At 34.7% G+C, this 23,083-nt stretch overlaps 1 protein-coding gene across 14 annotated transcripts in view; it reads left to right on the forward strand.

Annotated features, from left to right (window-relative positions):
* Window positions 1-23,083, forward strand: part of ITPR2 (inositol 1,4,5-trisphosphate receptor type 2) — a 499,386-nt gene that overhangs the window by 394,758 nt on the left and 81,545 nt on the right. For all 14 annotated transcript variants that reach the window (XR_010148345.1, XM_063786880.1, XM_016923764.4 and 11 more), the window contains 4 exons: window positions 2,407-2,599; window positions 5,390-5,515; window positions 13,642-13,817; window positions 22,522-22,686. Coding sequence is in view for 13 of the 14 variants with exons in the window: in XM_063786880.1 (XP_063642950.1) it covers window positions 2,407-2,599; window positions 5,390-5,515; window positions 13,642-13,817; window positions 22,522-22,686 (660 nt within the window). In the remaining variant the exon portion in view is untranslated. The remainder of the gene's footprint in view (window positions 1-2,406; window positions 2,600-5,389; window positions 5,516-13,641; window positions 13,818-22,521; window positions 22,687-23,083) is intronic.

The raw sequence follows: 23,083 nt of genomic DNA on the forward strand, positions 1-23,083 counted from the left end.
TTATTTGTTCATTATTGGATATATTGAATTCAAGGTGACTTTGAGTCATCCATGGAGTTGGATATACAAGTCCAGGTTTCAAAGGAGGGGTCCAGGCTGATGAACTCATTGATCAGTTCTCACACTCATCTGAAGCCAGCTCACATGGCCTACTCAGAGAGTCCTCCCTCCCTTCTCCAGGCTTTCATTAATTTCATCTCACTGTGTATGCTTCCACAGCAGTTTGGTTATTCTGTTAGTTTAATATTTATCACATTGGAATATTGTTAGCTTCATATATGTCACTTCTCCTTTACTTGAGGCAGGGACTGGTCTTGGTCATCTTTGTATTTCCAAAACTGAACCCTGTGCCTTGAACATAACCACAACAATTCATCTTATTGAGAATAATAGTTTGTCTGCAAGTTATAGACTTAAAGACCCTGGGAAATAGGAAGAACCTTGTGTCTAATCACCCATCTAAGAAGGAATTGCCCTCTAATGATCTGCTTCTGCTTTAAATTCTTCCTGCGATAGAGTTCTCACTACATCAGGAAGAAACTGATCCGATTTTGAATGACTAATAATTAGAAACTTTTTTTAAAATGAAGAGTTAACATTAGCCCATTTTAATGTTTACATTCAGAACATTTTTTTCCCCCTCAACATGATAGCTTGACTCTAACATCTGAAGAGCCATCATGATTACTAAACTACAAGCTCTTACCTATTGGGGTTCATGTTGTTTTTTTCTCCAACATGCTTCACCTAAAGACTGAATAAGCATTTGTTGAATAAACGTATTGAAAAATTATCCATCTCTGGCTTTTTGCAGTTAACACACCCCCATTTCCTTCAGTAATCCCTCCAGTTTGTCCATGCTGTTTGTAAAATGTGACAACCATAATCAAACATAACATTTCATAAAAGGACTGAAGAGCTTGGCTTATAATAATCTAGACATGATTTCTTTGATACACCCTGAGATTTTTTTTAAATATTTGACACTATTGAATCAAGTAAACCTTTTTTCCCTATATGGTTGCCTGTTATATCAAATATGTCCAATTATTTTGTACAATTGATTTTTGTAACCTATATGCAAGAATTTTTATTTACCCTACTAAATTTCATGTAGTTTGCTTTATGACAGTATTCTAGTATGTAATTGAATATATCACATATCATTTAGGATACCTTCAGTTACAAGTTTAATAGAATACCACAGTGACAATTGTTTAAACAGTAAAATTTTATCTTATGGGAAGTCTGGAGTACCAGTAGTTCTGTAATTGATTCAGTGACTCAGTGATGTCTTAATATATGGAGACTCTTCACATCTTTATACTAGGTTCCTTATCATGCTGACACTATCTCACCTCATGGTTGCAAAATGGCTGCTAGCATTCTAAGCATCATGCCCTTAGACCCTTTTGTTCTAAGCAAGAAAGGGTACAGGCAAACCAAAACAACCACAACAACAAAAAACTTTTGTTTTCATGTATTTGGTTGTTGTTGTTGTTGTTGTTTTGTGTGTCTCTTATGGCTCTCTGCCTTTACCAAGAAGCAAAATCTCTCCTGGAAGCCCTTTCAGGATATTTCTCTTTATGCCTCACTTTCCAGAGGTACAGCCCATGACCACCACCACACCAGTCAGTGGCAAAGGGAAGCAGAATTACTCTTTTGGGTTAAGCCAATCCTTATTCATTCCTGAGAACTGGGCACTGTACATAAATATGAACCTTGAAATTTAGGCTACATACGCCCTTGTTACATAGTAAAGCTGTATGAAAATATTCAGCCTTTTTTTAGTCTAAAGTTAAATAGTCACAAATAACAAACAAGGGAGGCTAAAAATGATGAGTATTTAAATATGGGTATATGTTTACATGGATGTTGTAGCTACAAAAATATGTTTTACCATGAATAAGAGAACATTTTAATGATATAAAGCGCTTTTCTCCGTAGAGTTCAGACACATAATGCTGAATATGTCATTTGTTACCTGACAGCCCCTTTTAGGATGAAGAGGCTAAGAACAAGATACAAATAACACAAGCGCTATGTTTAAGGCTACCCAGCCAATCACTTTCTAATTAAGACTGTCTTAGTTTTAGGATGTACTTCACAAAAATAAAAATGGGTGGCAGAAGTGTAATGCTAACCCAGAAAGAATAAAAGGTTTTAGTTTTTGTTATTTTAAGCAAAGTATAGTGTTCATGATATATTAGTCAATTAATTTCTCTTTTTTAAAGGGAAAAATGCAAAGTAGTATAGTAAAAAGCGTTCTCTCAGATACTTCAAGTTGGCACATTTTTTCACAACTGAATTCATAAAACATTCTCAGTAAACTCATGTTAAAAACAAAAGCAAGTCTAAGACTGAGGTGTCCAAAAGGCTAAAAACAATGCAAATTAATGTTTTCAGATTGTCCGGCATGATAGGACCATGGAACAAATAGTTTTTCCTGTCCCCAATATATGTGAATACCTCACTCGAGAATCCAAGTGCCGTGTGTTCAATACGACTGAAAGGGATGAACAAGGAAGTAAAGTGAATGACTTTTTCCAGCAAACAGAAGATCTCTACAATGAAATGAAGTGGCAGAAGAAAATCAGGAGTAAGTACAGTAAACTGAAATGGTTAGTTTTGTGCATAGTGGTAGATAATTTGGTACTTTGGGACACATGATGCAGCTCATTTAAATTGTTTTTTAATTTCTTGCCAGTCTGATATTACTGAAATCACTTGCAGTCTTAAGAGTGTCCGCTTAGTCTACCACTGGAGCCGAGACACCCGCAGCTTAAGGAAAACAGAAAGCCCTAACTAATTACATCGACTCTTCATGATGATCCTATTTTTTAATAAATGTTATGAAATGCAGGGTTGCAGCTGTACATTTCAAATGTTGAACAGCCACAGGTTTGAAGTCTGTGAATGGGCCCTGACTGGCCTATCAGTGAATAGGATTGAGAGACATCAGCTCCTGCACACTCTTCCTCTATTGTCCTGTGATTGAGGGGATTGTTTCATGTTTTGCTGAGAGTAATTCTTTCTTTGAACATATCTTTACCTCCCCAAATCAAACAAGTTATACATATGATAACACTTGTATTTAAATAGAGCAATGTTATAATATTCCAGTTAAAAATCAGCTTAGTACAGTTCCCATGACCTATCTCTTAGGTCCCACGTCTATTAGGAAACACTGACTTTTAAAATTTAAAATTTTAGAATTTTTAAATAAACTTTATTTTCCAAAATAAGGGATCTCATGAGTTTTTCACAAAAGTCAATGGGGGAAACTCTTGAGTAGGTCTTTTTCAGTCTCTTGGAGTTTTCTAGACAAACAGGGTATGTTCTCAATACTTCTATTCAACAGTATTTCATTATGGTAGTTTTCAGGAACTTTAGTGGGTATGATTTATGAATTCGAGTGGTGCTTGAGAAGTATCATCTTTAGATATTTCTAAAGGGGTGTGGTATGCATTTTCAGGCTTTTAAAACAGAATGCTTTTAAAAAAAATCAAAATTATTCTCCCTTAGCATTTTACCATGTAGAGCCTTATGGAATTCAGTGAAAATTTTGGGTGTCTAAAATACATATGAAGACACAATTTTATTTGGAGCATTTAAAAAACATATATTTTCTGGCCAGGCGTGGTGGCTCATGCCTGTAATCCCTGCACTTTGGGAGGCCGAGGCAGGCAGATCATGAGGTCAGGAGATCGAGACCATCCTGGCTAACGCGGTGAAACCCTGTCTCTACCAAAAATACAAAAAATTAGCCGGGCGTGGTGGCACGTGCCTGTAGTCTCAGCTACTCGGTAGGCTGAGGCAGGAGAATTGCTTGAACCCAGGAGGCAGAGGTTGCAGTGAGCCGAGGTTGCACCACTGCACTCCAGCCTGGGCAACAGAGCGAGACTCCATCTCAATAAAACAAACAAACAAAAACCAAAACAAAACAAAACAAAAAAACATATATTTTCTCCTTGACAATAAATTGAATACTGAACTAGTGCTTTGGGGAGGTCTGTGCTTTTAAAAAAATAAGTATTTTGTCATTTACCAAAAATTAAATCTTAAAATAATTTTCAATGTACATTTTACTTTAAAATTTGGAAGCAGCTTATTATGAGGCTATAGGCAGAGTCTAATTCATTTGGTGGATTCAATAGTGAGAATTTGTTATTACAAATACATGCATCAACATTTTCTAATTTTGTCTTAATAGTCTACCTTTAAAAATGAGGACTCCTAATTCAGGAATGATGGAGATGCAGATGTTTATAGTTTATGATACATTAGTCAATTGAATGGCATAGCTAATCATAGCATATTTCGGCATTGGAATGTTCCCTTCCAAGAGAAGGAAAACAAGATGTACTAAAGAGAAGTACAGTTTGTAAGTAAGCAATAGGCACTAGGTTGAAATTCACAGGATATATCTACAAAGTTAATCATTTCCATTTGAAAATCGATGTGCCTTTCCCCCTTGATTAACTTCAATTTTTTAATCCTGGTGTTAAGTTTTTAAAAGTTAGAGAATGGACAAGACCTATAGGAGCCATGTGAGTGCCCAGGGCAGGCTAGTAGATTTGGCTGTCATTCAAACTTACATGCATTACCAATCCGTTCAGTTATTTAACAGAGGCGGAAAGAACTGATTTTTGGTTAATGTAAACTGTATTCGATTGATGTATTTACTAATTCATTTCTGATGACAGACACAGAGTCCTTTGTTGAATATATGCAGCAAAGCATGTTCCACTTATTAGCAGTTTTTATTGTAGTGCTCATTTTCTTCTGCTGTTTCAAACCCAACAAGTTCTTAGGAAGATTTAAGGTTTAAAATGTAGATAGTATTATAAATCACTAGTTCCCCATCAGGAATACTATGTCACATGATTAGGTTTCATACTTTCAGGTAACTGTGACTGTGTCATAGGAATTTTTATTAGAAATATATCTGTGCTATGGGTTTGGAGTTTTTTTATTTGACTTTAAGGCATGGGAGTGGGACCAATTTATCAATATTACCAAATTATACAATGAAGTATATCATTTCATTAAAAGGGACCCCAGGCAACTGCTAAACTGCTCTGCAGATAGATTACAGAGAGTTATTACAGAATCACCTTTTCTGACCACCTTTAGCAATTGCAAAATTCCTCACCCTTCTACAGTAGTTTAGGCCTAAACTGGCTGAAGGATGAAAGAAGAAATCAAATTTCACTCCTTTATGGTTCTGATTGTTTTTAATAAACTTAAGTCAAATATTTATTTAAATAGGTTTTTATAATAGTTTACAAAAATGATGCATTTAGTAAAATATTGTTTTGGTAAGCTTCATGTGTTGAAACCAAAATGTATTTTCCTGTTCAGTTCCTTTACATTTCTCACTTTCTAGATAACCCTGCACTGTTCTGGTTCTCGAGGCACATCTCTCTCTGGGGGAGCATTTCCTTCAACCTGGCTGTGTTCATCAATTTAGCTGTTGCTCTCTTCTACCCATTTGGGGATGATGGAGATGAAGGCAAGTGCTCGTTTTTCCTTAAAATATAAATATTTTAAAGTTCCCACTTAACTATTTAAAGCTTTAAAATAAGAATAATTTCATTCCTGTTAAATGGATTTTTCTATACTTGTTGGAAGTAGAGTATGATAGTAAATAGAACAGGCAGAAAAGTGTGGTCAATAGAACTGTTATTTTTTAAAAAGCTCATATACACAATTGTTATTAGAGCTATATTATATCTTGGCAAATAAAGCAATGAAAAGATTTGTCATTTCTACCTAATTATTAAGACCCCAAACATTTTTATACTGTATCATCTAAATTATGCAAATGACAGTTCTGTGCCCAATATTAATTGTTTTTACCTAAATACTGGCATTTATATTTTACTCTCTTTGTTTTCTGTCTTGTCTAAGGTTTCTATAGTGAGCATACATGTAATCTAGAAATAATTTTTAATTCTATACTAAAGTCAGGGATTCTTAAGATAATTAAATGTTTATCATCTGAGGTTTCAAAAGTGAACAGCATAAGACAATATAATAATAGGAAATAAAGGATACTGAATATGAAACTATTATTAAACTAATAATACAAAAGCAAAAATGAGAAATTATACCATTTTAGGTGGAAATGAGAAATATAGGAGAAATATACTGAATCGTGAGATTTTTGGGAAGTAAGTTTTGTAAAAGTTTGGTGGAGAGCATGGGAAGTATGTTACAGGCTTGGGCTACAATCTGGTAAATAACTTTGGAATGGGCATGGAAAGAATGGCTTGGAAGAAAAGATGGAGAAATCAGCTAATAATAATCATGCAGTGCTTTTGCATCTCATCATTTCATGGGATTACTGTGAGAATTTAATGAGATACTATAGGTAAAGCATTTAGAATAGTACCTGATAAACCTTCAATAAAGTTCAATGGTGGTGGTTGCTGTTTAAAAGGTACATATTTGTACTACATAAGGAAGCCTAGTGGAAAGAGAGTATGATAAGAGCAACAGGTATTTCAGCCTATTTCAGATGAACTGGGGGTGGGCAGGAAAGGAAATGGGAGTCCAAGAGTCATTTGCTGTTTTACAGGTTCATTACAGGTAACATAGATATCAAAGTTCTAAACTTTAGCTGTAATCTGAGTAGTCATGAATAACCACTGTTTTTGGAAGGCATACCCATAATAAAAGAAGAATATTAAGCAATGGAGTGGATGTATGAGTTAAATAGCAGTGAAAATGTAGCAAATATTTGGCCATCCATTATAGAGCAACTGCAAATACACCAGGAAGTAAAAACGGCATTCTCTTCATTGTGTTTGGTCTCCTTTGGTGATAAACTCTTAGCATAGAGGAATATAACTCTTGGGAGGAAAGAAGTCCAGCATGAATGATAAATCAATATCATCTTCACACAGAATGCTGAGAAGATTATAGAGTCCCAGTTATTAGAAGCATAAAGTCTTAGAAATGGAAGCAATTCTGGAAATCATCTAATATCAAACACTCATTTGACAGATGAACAGATGGAAGCCCAGAAAGCCTAAAAAATGACATATCTTAGAGTAGAAGGCTAACCCTTTTGTGTCCAATCTAGGACCTTTCTCCGTGGATTGGAAGCATGTCAATAACAAGAAGCATGTCCCTTCTTCATACAAGACCTAATTTCCCTTGAGTTCCATTCCATGATATCCCTTTCTTGACCACCAGAGCCAATGTATGTAGGCTCTGCTGCCACCTATTGTACATGAAATGTAGTGATGGGAAATGCCACCCCTCTGGGCAGTTGCTCTTTACTCATTCAGGAGAAGCAGAATACATGGTATTTGTAATACTTGCCTGGCCAATAATAGTTATAATAGTAATACTGATAATAATAACAGCAGCGGATGTTGTTCACCACTTAGATTGGGTCAGGCAAAATGCTAAGCACTTCACATACATTTCACTTAATCTTCCTGACAAATCTGTGTTCTTATGGAGGAAGAATATCCTTATGGATGAAGAAACTGAGGCTGAAGATTTGCCTTGTAATTAGAGTCCAAAAATATGTATTTTTTAATAAGCTCACCAGGTATTGCTGGTGCAACTGGTCGTTAAAAAAGGACTTGAAATAACGGATTTTTCAAAGCCATTCTTTACCCATTAATGGTGGGAAGGGAGGAGCATTTTCTCTCCTTAATACTTTATATATGTATCCATTTTCTATAATAAGCATGATATTATTTTAATAATACAAATGTTTTTTAATTTACCCTATATATTTTTAAATCTTAGAAAGTATGAAGTTTATCTTTTATAAAAGAAAATTCAGAAAGCAAAATTGCAAACTTCAATCCAGTTCACATAATGAAGCTCTGCTATCTACCTCATGCAGACTCTATAGTTTCCTGTACAGAACATGCTGCTTCTTACTTCCCTGTTTCTCTCCATCCCTCTGCCTCCCAAGTAGCCTCATGAGATCTTTCTGTTTCCACTACCTCAGTCCAGCTAAATAGATACCCACTCAGAATTCCCTGGGTCGTCTTTACTATTGTGCCTTATTCATTTCTTGGTCCCTTAACTGGACTGTGAACTCTTTGAGGACAAGGACAAGTTTACTAATCTTTGTATTTTTTAAAATACAAAGATTGTAAAATCTTTATATTTAACAGTGCGGCACTCCATCAACAGTTAAGTTGAAGGAATTGAAATCACCATGAAGAACTCATTTTCTTTAACACAAAGCACTTGATGGAAAAAAACAATTACACTACAAATTTTAATATAATTTTTAAAAATCACATACTATCTTGGTATAAGACATTCCCATGGCATCAATTTTCTCCTAGTTATGGGAGGTATAAGTTTGTTAGTCCCAGAAATAGGACTAACGAACACAAGGCTGGAAGACGTGGTGTGCTATCATCAGGTGCAGATGCAGACTTTACTTCTGGGAAAGGACTGGATAGCAGTTAACAGTAGTAACCAATGTAGAGGCTCAGCTTAGGATATCTAAGTGGATGGGGTGCTTAGAGGGAAGGGAAGGCATGAGCTGCCATTTTGGCACTATCAAACCCCAAGGTTATGTCTGGGTCATCTGGTTATAGTTCTGGATGAGTTATTTAATTATAGCCCCATGAATAAGGTTAACATTTTGGTCAGGATTAGCTTAATCTTAATCTGTTGCACACTGCATAGCTAGGAATGCTGAGGAAACAGAGCTAAGACTGTTACACATACTTGGCCATCAGAATTGTCTGGAGAAGGAAAGCTCTGTGCTGGTGGTGAAGGTTCTCTGATGCTGGATTTGGTCAAACAGGCTGAACGACTGTATGCCAGGGCCACTGTGAAGTGATTTAGAGGTGGGTGAGATTAAAGATGGATGAAAATTCCTTCAAGAACTGCTTAAAAATGATGGAGACATGTCAGAAAACCCAGGATCCAACTTGAAAAGTCTCCAGATGGTCAAATACGAGAAAATTTAGAGAAAAAGATTATTGACAGTGACACATCATCTCCTATAGAATAAAATAAGAATCCAGGAGTTCATGTTGATAGTGGGAAGATAAAGCTCTTTTTTAGTAATTGTATTCCAATTAATAAAATGTAGACAGAATGATGGAAATAAATGTCACCATTTGGCAAACATCACAGTAGTAAAAATTATCCATGGATGCTAAAATTAATGGGTGACTATATGATGAAAAGTATATAACCTATATATAATGTACAATTCTGTCCCCACAGTATACTTAATTATGAAAGGAAAAATAATAACTTTGATCACTTTAGCTAAGTGATCGGTATTAATGGCACCTGTAATGAGACCCAGCAACATCACATGCCTCCTGATACAATCACCGACAAGGACGTAACATCATTTTCCAAAAATAAATTAACTGATAAAATTTCAGACAAACCCCAAATGAGGGATATACTACAACATAATTGGCCAGTACTCTTCAAGGTGTCAAGCTTATGAAAGACAAAGAAAGACTGAGCAACTATCCAAATTAAAAGATACTAAAGAGACGTGACAACCGAATCCCATGTGTGACCCTGGTTCAGAAGAAGGACATAAATTGGGAAATTGACTAACTTTGACTAGATAGATGGTAAAAGTGGTCTATCAATGTTAATTTCCTGATATTGATCATTTTCATGTAGTTATATGAGGTGTTGACATTTGGGGAATCTAGGTAAAGGATAAAGTTAAAAAGAAAAAAAATAATAAATGTAAGGATTCTGTCCAACCCTGAAGTTCCTTGACTCGGTATAGAAGCTGATTATGAAATCACCTGGTAAGTCTTGGACCACAAAAAGAGCTCTGGTTAAAATATGCCACCTTCCAACCCCAGATCCTAATACATGCTGGTACCAATGTGGTGGTGAGAACAGAGGGACTGGCAGAGGGAATGAGCCGTGTATGCTTCCTCCAATTATATTTCCCAGTCTGAACACCTGGACTACTAGGAGTTTCTTGTGCTCAAATATTTGGTTCACACTTGGGTTATGATATTAACTGAGAGAGTAGTTGCCCTCTTCAACCAGGTAGTGGGGTACAATAGCTAAATGGAGACATTTAAGGGAGAGGGAATTCTCAGAGGACCAGCCTGTTGGGCACTCTTCACCCTCTACTGCAGATAGAGAATCTCCTTTAATTGCCAGGCTTTGAAGAGTTTGGTTTCAATTTGTTCAGGAGTACAGGGCTGATGTTTTATGGCTAAAGGTTTTGGGTTGGGTTTCTTTGTTTGGCTGATTGGTTTTTGTGGCTGTTTGTTTGTTTAAGGTATGCTTCTCTAAAAAAGAAACATGCCAATGTTGAGGAATGAGGCTACGCTGGTTGTGGCTGAAGCAGCAGCTGCTGATGCTGGGAATCGCCTGGAAGTCCACTCAGAAGCTGACAGCTGCCACGCCAGATATCCCTACCCAGGATTTCATTTGGCAAAGGCAGACTAGTTAGTGGAGAAAACTGATGCCATGAAAATGTCTTATACCAAGATAGCATGTGATTTTTAAAAATTATATTAGAATTTGTAGTGTAATTCTTTTTTTCCATCAAGTGCTTTGTGTTAAAGAAAATGAGTTCTTCATGGTGATTTCAATTCCTTCAATTTAACTGTTGGTGGAGCGCCGCTATGTGCCAGGCACTGTTAAATATAAAGATTTTACAATCTTTGTATTTTAAAAAATACAAAGATTAGTAAACTTGTCCTTGTCCTCAGAGAGTTCACAGTCCAGTTAAGGGACCAAGAAATGAATAAGGCACAATAGTAAAGACCACCCAGGGATTTCTGAGTGGATGTCTACTTTAGCTGGACTGAGGCAGAGGAAACAGAAAGATCTCATGAGGCTACTTGGGAGGCAGAGGGATGGAGAGAAACAGGGAAGTAAGAAGCAGCATGTTCTGTACAGGAAACTATAGAGTCTGCATGAGGTAGATAGCAGAGCTTCATTATGTGAACTGGATTGAAGTTTGCAATTTTGCTTTCTGAATTTTCTTTTACAAAAGATAAACTTCATACTAAGATTTAAAAATGTATAGGGTAAATTATAAAACTTTTTGTATTATTAAAATAATATCATGTTTATTACAGAAAATGGATACATATACAGAGTATTAAGGAGAGAAAATGCTCCTCCCTTCCCACTGTTAATGGGTAAAAAATGGCTTTGAAAATCTGTACTGTCAGCTCAGCGAGGTGGCTCATGCCCGTAATCCCAGCACTTTGGGAGGCCAAGGCAGGTGGATCACCCGAGGTCAGGAGTTCGAGACCAGCCTGGCCAACAGGGTGAAACCTAGACTCTACTGACAATACAAAATTTAGCCAGACGTGGTGGCAGGCACCTGTACTCACAGCTACTCGGGAGGCTGAGGCAGGAGAATCACTTGAACCTGGGAGGCAGAGGTTGCAGTGAGCCGAGATCACGCCACTGCACTCCAGCCTGGGTGACAGAGTAAGACTCAAAGAAAATCTGTACTGTCTTCTCTAGAGTTTGTCAGAGAGACTTCAGTTCTTTTTTAGCATTGAATCTTCAGATAGAAACCAATATGATCATTCTTAGAGAAGTTAATTATAAACATTGTCAATAGCTGTTTTAAATAACTTTTGAGTTTATTCCACAAATATATATTTAGTATGAACCTATGTGCAAGCTACTATACTAGACACTCTTTGAGTTCTTTTCACAAAGGGATCAAACACTCAATTTTAAGTGCCTGACTATAATTTCTGTTTGATCAAGGGGATATCTCAGCAAACCAGATATGGTCTTGGAAAGAATAGTGAAGAGGTGAATAGTTTATCAGAAACTAGTGACAATGCACAATGTGACTATCTATGCCAAATTATTCTAGAATAAGAGTGTCACCAAGACATTGCTTATGAATTATGCTGAAAAGTCAAATAACTGGCTGACAGCTGTAAATGTGCCTTGAAGATATTGTCAGTTTTAGTGAACTTAAAAGCTAAGCTGTATGACTTGGGGAGTTGATAACTGGAGACTTAGTTATTTATTCAAAACAAACTCACAGAATATATTTTTGTTTATTTACTCAATCAACAAATTTTTATTTGTTGTTGTGTAACAGGCATGGCGATAGGTCTAGAGATGGCCCTCATCCTTTTAGATTGTACATCCTGGTGGAGTCTCAAGTCCCAGTAAGAAAGAGAGAAAATTGAAGACATTATTTACTCTATGGCTCTTTGAGATCTGTGAGGTCAGGGCAGTTGGTGATCAGCCTGTATTTTGGTAGATGTGGAGTGCTTACAAGCCAACATCATCATAAACACGAGTAGGGTACCTGTATGTTAGCATTGCCAGAGGACAAGAATTGAAGGTAACTTTCAGAGCAGTTTACCCTTTTTCTTTCCCCATCTCCAAATTAATCTTATCAGATTATAAATTTGGTGAGGGAGAATATCACATCTGTCTTCCCAAGCTCCTTTCATCATTGTTTGCTTTCAGAGACAGCATGATAAGAACAAACCTTGCAAAAGTAAACATGTCTAAATGAATGCTGTTCATTATCTGATTTTTTGTTTGTCTTTTAACAGTTGACAGGATCTTCCTGCCTATTTCTGAGATGTTAGCACACACTATGAACTAAGAGTTTATACAGAATTCATTAAAGGAGTCAGATAATCCCAGGGTTTTGATGACAGTACAAAAGCTATGCATATCAAGCCCTTGAGGTGTTTTGCATGCGGTAGCAAATTTTATAAATAAAGATAAGAGGTGTGGCCAAAAGATTAAGACTGTTATTGAATATTTACCAGTGGAAAGTCTCCATTTTGTTGTTTCCTTTCTATGTCAGCCTATAGACATGCATTTGAGGCCCCAGAGCTGATCCAATCAGCCCAAGAATGTTGCCTCTTAATTTACTTCTGCAAATGCAGCACCACGTGACCTTCAGGGAAAGATTCCTTGAATGCACATGTCAGTGCAAATGTCAATGAATTGTACTACTTATTAAAGAAAAAATATTTTTGAACCTCTCTTTTGGGGAGTTCCTAAGAAATCTTATGTGTAACAGAGTTCGTTTTTTAAGACATTTGGAATGTGAATTTTCTGATGAGTAAATAGCTAAAAATTTTATTTAGCAGTAGAGTTGGCCTTCAAATACACACACTCATGCACGTATTCATACACATATCTATGCATGTGTATTTAGCAGTTAAAGCATGTGTCTATTTTATAAAGGTTATTCTACTAGATTCTTCAGAGGAATCTAGACTATGGAAACTTGATACTGATAGGACAAGACAAGGTATGAATTCAATTTTTTAATGATTTAGCTATATATCTAATGGTCATTAATCATAAATTTTGGATTAAGGTTCCCGAGAGAGATGTCTATCAAAAGTATTTAGCAAATCATCCTCATATGACAGAAAGATGAACAATTGTCAGACTTAATAAAAGGAACATTAACTAGTGAGTATTTAAGTAGCTTGAAAGTAATCACAAATTTTCTGGAAATGTAATAATGAGTAATGCTTTCAAAGACATTTCCTTGAAATATAAAGAACGTAGATGGGGTCATTTTGAAATTTACTGGATTATGGCTTTGACTTAATGATACCATATAAAGTAGAGCAGCAAATATTTTAGCATTTTTTAGTTTTATTCTTAGTAGCAATAAATTTCTTCCACATTTTACAGGTACACTTTCTCCATTGTTCTCGGTTCTTCTTTGGATAGCAGTTGCGATCTGCACATCTATGCTGTTTTTCTTCTCCAAGCCTGTGGGTATTCGGCCGTTTCTTGTATCAATAATGCTCAGATCAATATATACAATAGGTCTTGGGCCTACATTAATACTTCTTGGTGCAGCTAATGTAAGTACTTTACTTAGCTTTGTACTGTTACAGAATTAGTTTAAAAGTGTATGAAATATAAAAATATAACTATAAGCTTTTAATTCATGTATGCATGGTGAATTCTAATTTATTATAAATCTAAATTAACCAGAGCGTAATTTGTACTTTTTAAATTTAATTTTGAGTGAAAGAAAAAATGATAGGTAAAAGATTGCTATATTTAAGAAGTAACATTTGGGGAATGACCCAGTTCTGCCATCAATTTAATCCAATCCAATTTTAATGCATTCTGCATCCTATACCCACAGCTATTGACAAAAATGACTGAGCCATTGTTAATATTCCAAAGTGACATCGTAAATCATCCAAAAAAGATTAAATTATGTTCAATAGAATTTTGAAAGTGGGCACCTTTCATCAAATGACCTAAGAAAAAGGATTTCTATATGAGAAAATATTAAATTGGGTTCTTTTTATGTGAACAAATTTTATAAACTGATGAAAGTCATAGATAGGATTAATTTTTTGACCGAATTTTGAAATATTAGAATAAGGAAGCACAGAGTAGTAGTATTTCAAAAAGCAAGTGATACATTTATAGAAATAATTTTACCCGAGAAATACAATTTTAAAGGGACTAGCCAACGTTATGCATGGCACAGCCATACAGGGATATTAAAAGGTAAAACCATCAGGCTAATGAAATAACAAATGGCCAGGTAAGAAAATAAGTATTGCTAATCTATGTGTTGAATACCTAGACACTTTTGATCTTTTCCTGGGTTTCTAACATAATGTCCTACATTCTGGTATCTGTAATTAGGACTAGTCTCCCCTACTACATTTTACTATGCTTAAGGATTGATCATTCAGTATCAAGAACATTATAGGTACTCAGTAAATATTTCCTAAATAAATAAATTAATAAGTGAGTGAATGAATGAGTGAACAATTATCTTTGTATTCTTATATATTTACAGTGGCTTGCACATAAAATATATAGCAAATATTTATTTAGTAATAAATATTTAATATTTAGCAAATATTTAATAACTAATATTTAACAAATATTTATTTAATAAATAAAATGTATTTATTGTATTTATTTATTAAAATGAATTAATAAAATAGTCAACCAAACTTTCAAGAATTATAAAGCTGAGCTAATATGGCCAATTCTGTATTTCTGTGTTTCTGACCTCTATTTTATTACAGTTCTTCGAAAATTAGATATGATGTATTTGACAGCTCCCAATTAGCTAGAACATTCAGGCAACCAAATTACCAATTATCCTCAATCATTGTCAATAAAGGGAAGTGTACTATACCTACAAAGAAGTCTATCAGTAAAGAATTTCGTAAAATACCAAATATATTATTCTGTAAGTTTCTTGAGGGCAGAAGTTGTCACATTTATAAATTTAGCCCTACCTGCCTCACTCCTTCCCAGCTCCATGTTTCTCTACTTTAACAGCTGGCATTGAAACATTCAGAAAATGTTTACATGAACTGAGTGTGTATTTTCAATGCCTTGGAAATAAGCTGATTTTACAGTATTACCAACCAAGCAAATTAGAGAATCTTCATGAATTTGTCTAAATTTTTCTAAGCCTATGTGTTTGACTTTTTTTCTTTAAAAACATAAATTGCATATTGAACGATATTATTTGAAGAAACAAATAATATTTATAAACTGGTAACTGGCCCTCAAGAAGACATGAATCCAAGTGAAAAAAAAATCCAAGTCTGACAAAGTGAAATAATAGCTAGAGATGGGCCAAAAATAATAATCATTTACTGGGCCTCTGTTACATAATAGACACTAAAAATACCAAGACGATAAAGGAAATGGTTCTTGCCATCCAGAAGCTGATGTGTCACACTCACCGATTTGCATTTCCTTTGTTTTTGGACCAAGAATATATAAAGAGATAAGGAATAACATTCTAATGTCTACTGGGGGATACCAAAGACATTTGGAGCATTTTTTCCCCTCATGGGAGAGGATAAGAAGATAGCTTTTGCCTGGTTTGGTGAAAATAATTCCACTATAGCAAATGACTCTTCATAGAAGAGGCAAGTTTTATATTTCACTTTCTTTATGAGAAAGAATATACATGTAGATATGCAACATCTCTCCTTTATTAATTGTAGAAATCTGTGGGGACTGTAATTGCTTTCACAGCATAGAACATCTGTTTGTACAGTCAAATGATACATTATGGTCTACCAGCTCAGAGCATTTTTTTTTTTTTTTCTTTTTTAGACAGGGTCTCACTCTGTCGCCCACTGGAGTGCAGTGGCGTGATCTCGGCTCACTGCAACCTCCACCTCCCAGGTTCAAGCGGTTTTCCTGCCTCAGGCTCCTGAGTAGCTGGGGCTATGGGCGCGTGCCACCATGCCTGGCTAATTTTTTGTATTTTTAGTGGAGATCAGGTTTCACCATGTTAGCCAGGATGGTCTTGATCTCCTGACCTCATGATCCACCCGCCTTGGCCTCCCAAAGTGCTGGGATTACATGCGTGAGCCACTGCGCCTGGCCGCTCAGAGCATTTTGACCAAAAAAAAATAAACTTTAATTTGGGACAAACACATTCAGTGGAATAATTGTCATTTTGATATTGTAGATATTGACAAAACATTTTATTTGTAATTTTAATAATATGTGGATTAATAAACATGTTTTAGGTTGGATGCTATGTCATGCCTGTAATCCCAATACTTTGGGAGGCTGAGGCAGGATGATTGCTTGAGGACAGGAGTTCGAGACCAGTCTGGTCAACATAGTGAGACCTCATCTCTACAAAAAATAAAAAATATATATATTTTAGCGAATATCATCTACCTTCATTTTTAACATAACAAGTTCACTGCTGGGTGCAGTGACTGATGCCTGTAATCCCAGCACTTTGAGAGGCTGAGGTGGGCGGATCACACTAGATCAGGAGTTTGTGACCAGCCTGGTCAACATGGTGAAACCCTGTCTCTACTAAAAATATAAAAATTAGTATGGCATGGTGGTGCGTACCTGTAGTCCCAGCTACTCCAGAGGCTGAGGCCAGAGAATCGCTTGAACCCAGGAGGTAGAGGTTGCATTGAGCTGACATCAGGCCACTGCACTACTGCCTGGGTGACAAAATGGGATTCTGTTTCAAAAACAAAACAAAACAAAAATTAGCTGGTCATGGTGGCTCGTGCCTGTAATCCCAGCTACTCAGGCGGCTGAGGCAGGAGAATCGCTTCAACCCAGGAGGTGGAGGTTGCAGTGAGCCGAGATCGTGCCACTGCACTCCAGCCTGGGTGACAGAGCGAGACTCCATCTCAAAAAAAAAAAAAAAAACGAAACAAAACGAAAACAAAAACCAAAAAACAAGTTCACTACAAAGCTATCTATGGTTTATCATTACCCAGGAGGTAGGAAATAAATACATGAAAATATCAATTAGTCATATCTTGTACCTTTTATTTTAGTACATTTATTAACTTAATTTACACTTAAAAGTTTGCATTGTGTAAGAGGTGAAACTATAAGTGCTAAAACTATAGGTATCAGAAATAAGAAAAACAAAAGAAGACATCTACCTGACAATTTTGCCTTAATGACCATCAGAGTTCTACACTTTAGGCAAATCAACAAGACTTTGAATTTCATTCTTCTCATTAGTGAAAGGAAGATACTAAAGCCTGATCTGTCTTCGCTGGGATAGTTGAAAAGATTTAGAAAAGATTAATAATGGTGATAATGATAGGATAGTAACAATGGCAGCTGTTTACCAACTATCTGTAATAATACATGAAGCACCCTTTAATTGTAAAACATTCTTTTTATGGTTGTAAAAATATTTGTGTTTTGGTTCTTGGGGAGTTGTTTCTGGACTCTGTCTTTCACAATGTTGAGCCACTGCAGAAAGTCTTATTTTTGGAGAAGGAATCAAGTGGGAGGAAAAGCCTCAACCTGTGTTATAACAACTTAGTACTGGTTTCTGTTTACTATGGTGCTTCTTTTTTATTGTCTTTATTCATTTCTAAAACTAGGAGTTGGTCTAGATTTCAACTAGTTTGCCTTGTCACAGAAGTGATCGCAATATTTGAGATATTTCAAAAAATTCAAGTGTTTTTTTCTCGTTATAAAGCACATCTTATAACCCAGTCTAGTTTTCTTCCCTCTGCAATGCACTGTTAGTTTGCATTGGTAATGGAAATTAATATATTATTCTGACAAATATAAGCACATATTTTATAAATTTGGGGTCACTTAATATTCTTTCATACCATTATTTGTAAACCTCATTTTAATAACTGTATTATTTCCAGTCATATGGGCGTTATAACCACTCCATTAACTTTTGTTGTTCAGATTTTTAAATAAATAACAATGTAGTAAAATATTACAAAAAGATCTTTTAAACTTCTTACCTACAATGATTTTTCCTTTCTAATAGTACCTGGAAATGTGTAATTCATTTAATAACTTGGTCTCACCATTTGCAGAGAGAAGGAGCAAATGGAGTTTAGCAGATAGCTAGTCTACTAACAATGAGCCACTGTGTTCAAATTTAATAGGGTAATGTCCCTAGTTACTTACTTGTAGATAGCTTTCTGGGAGGTCTTATGTTACTGCTAATTCGTAAGGTCGAGTTCCACCATATGTTCATTTAACATACACAAATTCAGTGATATATTTGGAGTAAACAACTTTCATTTTCTCTCTCTCTCTCTCTCCACACACACAGACCTACCCTTTTTCATATAATGTGGTCACTGAATGCTCCTAACTACTTCTAGTTGCAGAAACAGAAAACTGCTCCAACGCTGGGGTTAAAGTATGATGAGCTGAATTTAGTAAGAGACACTACCATTTACATGACCTGTGCTTACTGTTCTGTTTTGTCAGCAATTTAAGAGATTTCCAGGGTGATTTTGACTGCATGCAAATTTTGCCTTACACATTGATCTTAGAACCTTGTCCTGCTGTAGATGTAATGCCCCTGAAATGGAGATTTTTGAATCAAACCATCTCATGTTTAGTAAGAAGTTTAACTTACATGGTTGATGAAAATATGGTAATGGAGTTGAAAATCACAAATTCCATTTTACTTTTCAATAAATAAGTAGACAGTCTTTTTTCTTTATACAATTTATTCCTGTAAAATAGGTCAAGTTTTCCCATAGGAACAATGTAAGATGGGGATAGAATTCTTGATCAGGAACAGAGTACCAAATAAGACAAAATGAATAATGTAAAGACAAAGATAAAGCAGCTATAAATGTCTGTGATCAAATAAAATTGTAACATTTAAAGGTATCACACAGAATTCTACAGCTATGAGGGAGCTTAAGGATTGTTCACTTCTAGGCATTTCATTTTATATGTGAGAAAACAAAGTCCTGTAGACACCAGGAGGGTTTACCAAAGCAAGAAATTAGTAGCAGAGCCAAGATTGAAACCAGATGACCCGCCTTCTAATTCAGTGTCTTTCCGCTACACTGTACTGTTAAAAGTCCTGCAAAGACAGATCAATAACTATAAAGTATATATGAAAACACTACTTTCTTAAATAACTTATTTAACTAATAAATTATCTAATTAAATAATTAGTTAAATTATTCAATAAAGTATTATTATTATTCAATAATAATTATTCAATAATTCAATAATAATTATTGGTTAAATAATTAAGTAGTATTTTCATATATACTTTATAGTTTAACTAATTAGTTAAATTATTTACTAGTTATTTACTAAATTATTAACTAATAAATTACATATATTAATTAATCATTTAGTAAATAATTAGTAAGTAATTTAGTTATTTAGTAATTAGTAATAATTTCATAAATAATTAGCAAATAGATAATTTAATTACATAAACTTAAGTAAATGTAATGAACTTTAGTATACATTAATGAACAAACAAACATTAATTTTGCTTTTTTTTTTAGAAGACCTATTGGTAAATCATTTGGATGGTGTATTATCATTTTTTAAAGACTGTCCCAAAGCTTGCATTGATGCTGTTTCAATTCCATCCCTTTCCCCACTGTCACACAATTCACCTCATCCCCAACAAAAACTGTATCAGGGATGGCTTTGAATAATAGACAGAGTAAGAAAAAAATATATAGGACGGTTATGGTCCTTGAAATTGAAATTTGTGTGTTGACTTGAGGAACCTCTCAGCACCAGCTCAGAAGAGCCTTGTGACCATCTTGCCCAGTTTCCTGGGCACACCATCCACTTTTCGTCACCCACATGGACCCTTGCTATAATGGCACTGACAAATGAAGGACTGGTTAGACGATGTCAACTTTTTTATGACATGAAAAGGGAGACTGTTTTAGCAACTTGCTCATTCTTGGCATAAATATTCCAAGCTTTCATGGAAAATGCTATATGAAAACAATTTGTAAGTTTCATGAAGAAAGGAGAATTCACAGCTCAACTTCTTTCCCACCCGAATCATTTATTCTTGCACATATTTCCCCTTCATATGAACACTTTAAAACAAAAGCACACCAAGTTCCCTGTTTTTTATCTCAACAGAAATAGGTAGACGCCACTGTCAGTTATCAACTCCACTCCACGTCAAGACTTAGTGAAGAGAACAGGAATCTATTCATCAAGCTCTACATCAAGGTTCAAAAATAAAACAAAAACCAAAACCTGAAAACAAATAAGACAAATCTTTATTTTTCAAGTGAAAATGGCGGAGTCTCTTTTAGGAAGAAATGTGGCCTTGTTTTTGCGTTATTTGAGAAATTAAATGTATTATTCTTTTTGAGAATTTAAATTCAGTGTATTTTTTCCCTCATTATATGGAGCTTATAAATAGTTTTTCTGCATAATTTTTATAATTTCATTTAGAGAATTAGAAATCGTATAAACAATGTGTCTTAAACATATCATTCGTCTTTCTGAAAACTCACGACTCCAATTATTAATTTTATTTTTATACAACTTATTTCTATTTCATATTGATGAACTCTGGTGGATGAATCAAAGTAAATAGTACACATGTAAATAATGGCATTCAAAACAATTTAAATAATTAACTACTAATATGGCTTCTTCTGGACACTCTCTTTTTCACCATTTGCAGGGGTGTTTATTGTTAAATATGTCATATAGATTAGTATTCTTATATATTTCCTGGGTTTTTAAATAATAACTTCTTACAATATTAAACCTGCTCTTGGGCAGAAAATATAAATACATTCATTATGCTACAGCTATACTTAATAATAGCATAAGATATTGATGATGAAACACTAAACAGTGAAATAAGACATGAATGAAGTGATAGCATTGATTATTGAGAGGATACTTAATCAGCAGGGGAGAAATTTAGGAAAGGTTTGGCCTTTTTAGTTGCTATGTTGTTAATTTGGTTGGCTCTTCAAAACATGTAATAGTAACCCATTTCTCACTTCATCTGTATTGATTTGAACTTCAGAAATTGAAAGGAAAAGGTTTTCCAATACCTCCAATTTTGCATCTACTTCAAAGTGTTATGGTCCTTCTTATGTTATTTAAAAATCATTCGATAATTTGTTAATATATATTGAACAAATCAACAATGTTGCAAAGAGCAACCTGTTTTTACAAAGTTAAGATTGGACATTTAAGGACAAATATGGTTCCAGTAGATAACCTAAAGAACTCGGAACAATTAGGAAGAGCAAACTGTAAACCCTTGAAATCTGTAATTCTTTCCTTGATGACTAAGACACAAAATTGGCTCTTTGGTTTATAATTACTGCAGTGATTCTAGAACTAAATAGATGGTGCTAAGTTTATAAATCAGTGCACACACATCGTTAGTATTGCCAAAGGATCTCAGTATAAATTTCTACATTCCAAAATTATGCCACAAAAGGCAATATGAAATGTGGGTTGAATATAAATACTGTACATAGTTAGAAGCATAATAAAAACTCCAAAATGTTTATTGAATTATTATCACACATAGGGCTTAGGAAATACATACATACATTATATTTATTTTAACTCAGGTATATAAGTACATTTATATTTTCTATGTATATAAAATAAATTAAATGCAAAAATAATTTTAATCACTTACTTGTTTAAAATAGTACTCAGTAGAAAAAGTCCATGATAAAAACACAAAATCAAGAACAGATCTCTGGATATTTCCTGAAAAGATATTTTTCTGTTATATTTACAGCATAATAAAAACATTTCACATATTTACTATAAAAATATAATAAAATTAATATTTTTAGGAGTCATTGTATTAAGGACTTCATATGTATTATATCATTTAATCCTCTGAGGGGTTCTGTGAGATGGAAATTCTTTTATTCCAGTTTTTCAGAATAAACCATCAAGGCCTTCAGCTGCATGAACTAGGTCACACAACAGTAATGGAAGAGCCAAGATTTAAATCCAGACCTGTCTTGATTGCATAGTCTCTTATCATTCTCTCTCTTCCTGGAACTGCAAAGGATGCAAGTTTTGCATGTATTATGTTTACATGCCAATTTGTAAGCAATGCTGAAGACCTACAAAATGAGAAATTATGAAAAAAGTCATAAACTTTATGAATAATAGTTTTCATCCATGTCAAAAAGTCATAGATTTTAATGAATAATTGTTTCATCCATGTCAAAAAGTCATGGACTTTATGAATAGTAGTTTTCATCCATGTGAGTTTCAGGATAAATAAGACAGTAATCTGTAATCCTTTCCTCCCTTTAGCTTTGTAATAAAATTGTTTTTCTGGTGAGTTTTGTTGGAAATCGTGGCACGTTCACCCGTGGGTACCGAGCAGTCATCCTGGATATGGCCTTTCTCTATCACGTGGCGTATGTCCTGGTTTGCATGCTGGGCCTTTTTGTCCATGAATTCTTCTATAGCTTCCTGGTGAGTACATCTTTATGTGGACAATCACTGCTGAAAAAGTACACAATGCTGCTGCTTCTTATGCCTCTTCCTTTGATTTTTTTTTTTAAGCAAAGCCTGACATTTAGGACAAATTATGTTATTTTTAGAATTTCCTAGGAAAAGCGTGAATTATTATCATTTGTAATCTTTTTTCTTTGGGAAACCACACAGGTGGTGGAGTTCTTTATTTCCTCTCTGAGAAGCAACCAGTCACCCCACCTCTTGACCCAGGCTTCACATGACAAGGGCTGCGTTTGCTTTCAGCCAACTAATATTTCCCTTTACATTTAAAGATTCTCTACAGTGTGGGAGACAAAATAGGGGTATATTTTCTTAGGTACTGAAATCATTGTATTTTATTTATAATATCAAAAAT

The sequence above is a fragment of the Pan troglodytes genome, chromosome 10, assembly GCF_028858775.2.
Source record: "Pan troglodytes isolate AG18354 chromosome 10, NHGRI_mPanTro3-v2.0_pri, whole genome shotgun sequence".
Taxonomy (NCBI): domain Eukaryota; kingdom Metazoa; phylum Chordata; class Mammalia; order Primates; family Hominidae; genus Pan; species Pan troglodytes.